The sequence below is a fragment of the Alligator sinensis genome, unplaced genomic scaffold (assembly GCF_000455745.1).
Source record: "Alligator sinensis unplaced genomic scaffold, ASM45574v1 scaffold387_3, whole genome shotgun sequence".
NCBI lineage: Eukaryota > Metazoa > Chordata > Crocodylia > Alligatoridae > Alligator > Alligator sinensis.
Window position 1 is genome coordinate 405,666 of NW_005843027.1, and position 5,611 is coordinate 411,276.

At 43.5% G+C, this 5,611-nt stretch overlaps 1 protein-coding gene across 1 annotated transcript in view; it reads left to right on the forward strand.

The window, feature by feature from the left end:
* Window positions 1-5,611, forward strand: part of NUP62CL (nucleoporin 62 C-terminal like) — a gene marked incomplete at its 5' end in the record, with an annotated part of 23,838 nt that overhangs the window by 8,369 nt on the left and 9,858 nt on the right. Inside the window, 3 exons of the mRNA XM_006036838.3 lie at window positions 2,541-2,636; window positions 3,464-3,575; window positions 3,752-3,896. Coding sequence (XP_006036900.2) covers window positions 2,541-2,636; window positions 3,464-3,575; window positions 3,752-3,896 — 353 coding nt within the window. The remainder of the gene's footprint in view (window positions 1-2,540; window positions 2,637-3,463; window positions 3,576-3,751; window positions 3,897-5,611) is intronic.

The following is a 5,611-nucleotide window of genomic DNA, read 5'->3' on the forward strand; positions in this document are numbered from 1 at the left end:
GTGTGTGTGTGGATATGTGGAGTGTGGGTGGGTATGGGGTTTGTGGGGGACGCGTATGGGGGAGGGTGGCTGGGCTGTGAGGGGCTGTAGGTGTGAGGGTCTGCATGTATGGCAGTTCGAGGAGGGGTGTGGGTGCATGTGTATGGTGGGGTGTGCTTGCGTTCACCCTATGAACACACACACTCTTCTTCTCCCTCCCTCATTGTACGCACGCGCACACACACAGTGTGCTTTGCTTGCCACACGTGTTATACAAATTGCCAATAGCTTAAATTAAGAGCGAGACTTTAAAAAGGGGAATAAGGCAAAATGCCCTGTTTATTGATTACATGAAGCAGATACATAAGCTTGGACACGCCAGTTATACAAACAGACATACACAAATATACATACAGACAGAACTACTTTAGTAAGATGTTAGTTATCAGCAGATGTTACTCAATATTAGCACTGGATGGCCGGGTCCAGGCTTATTGAGGATATGAGCAGAGGTATACAGGCATGCATGCCTGTGCTTCATTAGGTTGCAGAGAGTGGATTTCCCCATTTTGGCTTGTCTGCATTTTACTTATAGGGATTTTAAGTCTTTGTTTAGCATTGGGGTTTTTCCATGCTCAGTCTTTAATTAGAGGGTTTTTTTTTCATTTGTCTTCAGCTTACCACAGCTTGAGGTCAGTTCGGTCGTCAAAGTTAGTATCTTAGCTTTGGGGTTTTTTGCAGCCTGTCTGGCAGGATGTGTGCATTTTTCTTCCTCTCTCTCTCTTGTGCTTGGCCTCAAAGGGATTCGTCAGCCATCTATTAATTAGTTTACTGACTGGTAACTTACATTTGGCACCTTGTTGCTTACATAAAAAGTTAAATCTTCTTCTCCTGTCTTTATGCCATTCTTCTACTATTTATCCTTTCACATTTACTTATTCAAAAAGGGCATACAGAGTTTATTTACTTATGTCAAGCAAAAGAGTACAAAAATGGAGTTTTCAAGTTACTTACAGGACAAAACTAACACGGTTACGTTTCACTACTATTACACTCTATGTTAACAATAGCTACATTAGTTCAGTTCATGCTACACACATGCAGGCAGTGTGCTTTGCTCACACCTTATTTAACAAATGTAATTCTGTGACTTTAACCACCATATCCTGAAGTTTTTTGTTCTGATTAGCTGTGATTTGTGCTCACAGAATACTAATTGGGTTTGCATTGAACAAGAGCTTCTGAGCTGTTCAGCTGTCTTCATTTTTAGATAAGTCCTGTAGTCTTGGTAACACTACATGTGGAGCATCTTGTTTGTAAACTAAACTTGCTTTCCTCAATGGGTCAGAGTTATATGATTTTAGAAAAATCTAAATATTACTGGATAGTAATCACAAATATTAGTACTATTGGATCCAACTGATCAAATAACAGATTTGATAGTTAAAGATGTATCTAATCCCCTTAAATATACATAAAGATAAATATTTATCTTCTATCAACACTGCTCCCTTAGTCCAAGTCAGTGTTCACAGAAGTCTTGGGTTCTTTTTCTTAAAAGTAGCTTATTTCCACTGGAAGGTGGTGGGCAGTTATTTTCAGATCCTTAGTCTTAGAATTTAGAGGAATGCAGCCTAGCTGGATTGCTCCAACCAAATGTATAATGTATGTTGCAGCATCCAGTGTTTATGGAGTCTGTTCTGCATTGAAAAAGGGGAGCTGATAGGACCCTAATCTAATTCCGCTGAAATTAATGGAATTCTAACAAATTGATTTGGCTTCATATCTTTCCTTGAAGGACTGCTAGAATGTATAATTGTGAAGGTTATTAACAATGTCTTCTGAGGTTGTATTTGATCCACTGGTCATTTCCATGGTTTAACTCTTGTGTTCAACCACTGCTTTCAAGTGGTAAAGCTTTTTTTTTTTTTTTGACATTCACACTGAACAGGCATGTACTGTCTTCTATCATAGTTAACTGTATTCCCCAGCTCCTTAGTTGACTTTTTCACTGAATTCCTAAATGACCTTCAGACATTCTTGTATCCTCTATTAAAGCACTTCTCTAAGTTTTTTATGCTTTCATCATACACCCAGGGTTGAAAAGTCTTGCATCTGATATTACACTGCATTTTTATCAGTCTGTCAAATTGTAGTGCCCAACCAGATAGACTCTTGGAGAGATCTCTCAAAAAATTTATGTAACTTTTGAGATATCAGCCTGTCAAGACTGTTCCCAGACAGCCTTCAATCCTGGGTCTGAGTCCCTTCACCTATATTCCAGTTTGGACAGTTCAGCATTTAGCCAAACAGAACTGTTAGTAGCCTGGCAAGTGAATTGATAACATCTCTTTAAAACTATTCTGAAGTCCACAGTGTCTATGTTTTAAGTCTTCATGGTTTTCAACCTTCATAAGATGCCATCAGTGCCTGGATATTCCCTCAGTACTTTGCCAGTAGAAATAAAAGCTTGGATCTATGGGCAAAGCAAGAGCAACTTTCAAAAGGGAACCCTGGTTTAGTGTGTCATTCAGGAAATTTATGTTCTCTTTTGATTGCAGTTGGTGCCACCTCAACTGGAACTTCCACTCTTGGGACTCTTGGATTTAGTTTAAAGGTCCCTGGAACAACAACTTCTGCAGCTGGCTCAACCACAAGTAAGTAATTGCTTTGCAAGTGAATGGGGTGGGGGGAAGAGCATAGAGTAAAGGCTCGGTACTAAAGGGACATGGTGATTGAATCATCCTGAGCTCCCATGCTTTAGTCTTCCTCCGTTGAATCTCTGAAAACAAACCATTGTTTCTTGCTGTGATTCAAGTGGTACACTGTAGGTGTAGCCGTGCTGTAAGACCTGTGGAATAAACTGTATAACCTTTTTGTTCACCTGCATGGAAAATTTTCTTAAATGTATATAAAGGAAGAAGGCTGGGAGCTGCAGCAGAATTGGTTTGGAATGACCAGTGGAAATGGAATAGAAAGAGAGCAAAATACTCTTTCACTGTCCTGCAGTCTAGGGATTCCTGTCCTGCAGTCTAGGGAATGCAGGATTCTGGTATGTCTTCAGCTGCTGGAGCATGTTCCATTTCTGAGTTTTTCCCCAGCAGTGGAGAAGTCCTACTCCTTATTTAGGGAAAACTGTTTTCCCTGAAAAGTTAAATCTAAAAATGTGCAATTGAGTTATAGACAGGGCCAACTTTTAAAATGACCATGTTGTTTCTATTATAGGGAAATAAATGTGTGCGTTTGTATACAGGTAGAACTTTCTAGAGAGCTCACAGTGATTTAATTGTGGATACTACTTGTCCATATCCTACAAATGGAAGAAATTAAGTGATATAACTTCTCTGAGATCTGAGTCCAGGTCAAAAGTGTGAAAAAAACATGCATCTCAAGTTCCAAATCTATGCTCAGTCCACAGTATCATAGGTGTCCTTGCTTTCCCCTCCTCTCTGTGCAGTGTTCCACTGAGTCTCTTGCTTTCCAGGTGCCACTTCTGCCCCTAACCTTGGCTTTGCTTTGAATCTTAAACCATTGACCACCACTGGTACCATTGGTGCTGTGACTTCTACTGCTACTGTAACTACCACAACTACCAGGTGAGTCCATTTAGCTATTTAATTTAATGTCTCAGTTCAGCAGCAGACACTTGAAGGTGAACGTTCAAGTTCATGATGTAGTTCTTGTGTTGGAATAGAGGAAGCAGACTAGTCTCTTCCAGACAGACTCTAGTAGTGTTCCATGCCATTTCAGCTTTTATTTTCCTCACCCCTAGCACTCCCCCAGTGATGACATATGCCCAACTCGAGAGTTTAATTAACAAATGGAGTCTAGAACTGGAGGACCAAGAGAAGCACTTTCTCCAGCAGGCCACACAAGTCAATGCCTGGGATCGGACACTGATAGAGAATGGTGAAAAGGTGAGATGACATCTTACCAATTTATTTTCATACGCTGCCATATTTTTTAAAGTTATTTAGATACCAGTAGATGTAGACAGTTCTCTAGTAGGAGTTTCAGAAACAAAAATATCATGGAAGTATATGGAAGTTATGAATCCTAAGCGCTCTTGAAAATCCCACTAGGTGCCTATCTGCATCTTTAGGTCTCTAAACAAGTTTAAAAATATGGCCCCTGGTGATTAAGATGCCCAGATGGTAGACCAGTGGTGGGCAAAATACAGCCTGTGGGCTGGATCTGGCCCACCAGGGCATTCTATTTGGTCTGTGGGGCCCCTGAAAAATTTATAAAATTAATATTTATCTGCCTCTGGCTCCTGTCAAAGATAACCAGGGAAACTCCAGTAGGCTTCTGTAACAGTAGGGCTCGCCCGGCCCACCCCCGCAGCAGGCTCGGGACTGTGGGGCTGTTCGTGGCTGCACTGGCACATGAAATTCAGGTAAGATGGTGGGGGGGGAGGGAGGTGGGGGAGGACCACAGGGATTACCCCAGTCCTTGGGGCCATGCCATCTTCTCCTGAGCCCCAGGTGGGGGCGGGGGAAGTGGAAGTGTGTGGGAGCGCAGGGCCTGTTCTGGTGTCCTGGCGCCAGCGCTAGCGGGGCACGGATTGGCAGGGGCCTCTGAAGCTGGGCTGGGCTGCACCAGCAGAGAGGTGAGAGGGGGCTGGCCTGGCTCCATAGACCCCCCCCCCAAATTGCTTTTCCCACTTTCCTGCCCACCCACTGGGTGCCACTCTGCACTACATGGCTTCCATACCCCACCACACACATCCCCACAAACCCCCATATGCAATCACTTATGCATATACACTAGGGGTGTGCAAAACAGGCCCTATTCGATTCGGATTCGGCCCAAATTGGGGACAATGATTCGATTCATTAATTCAGATCATTCGATTCGGCCAAATCCGAATTTGAAGATTTTTGATGCTGATTCAGACAATCAAAGATTCAGACATAGATACAGCTTTAAAAGTTTTTTCTACAAACCTTGAGGTAGTAGGCGTGACTCATGATCACTGCAATGCTGGGGTCCCATAAGAGCATGAGGTGGGGGAGCCCACATGCTCAGCAGTGAACCTGGAAATGGAGTGGAAGTAGTCCACTTCCGGGTCCGCTGGGGAGCGCACTAGAGGCCCCCTTTGCACTCCCCTGGCTTGGCGATTGGCCTCAGGGGGACCTCAGGTGCCCCCCCATCCAGAAGGCACCAGTCACCGAGCTGGGGGGGCACAAGGGGCCCCCCTGCATGCTACCCAGCAGACCTGGAAGTGGACCAGAAGTACCAAGTCTGCTGCCGAGTGTGCTGGGGAGCCCCCTATGCTTCTGTGAGATGCTCCATGTGCCCCAGCATCACAGCATTCATGAGCCACCTCCTACCTAGAGGTATGTAGAAAAAACATTTAAAGCTGTCTCTATGTCTAAATCGCCAAACCTTTCCAGTTCCATTTCAATTCGGAGAGATTAAAAGGTCCTTTGATTTGATTTAGATTCGGAGATTTGGCCACCGAATCGGGCCGAATCGCCACTGAATCAAATCAGGGACCAAAGCTTTGCACAGCCCTAATATACGCCACTAATGCACACACATCAGGAAAAAAATATATTTTTAAAATTAAATTAAAACATATGGGTGTTTGATTTTTAGTATGTAATCCCCCCCCCCCCCCCCAGAAACA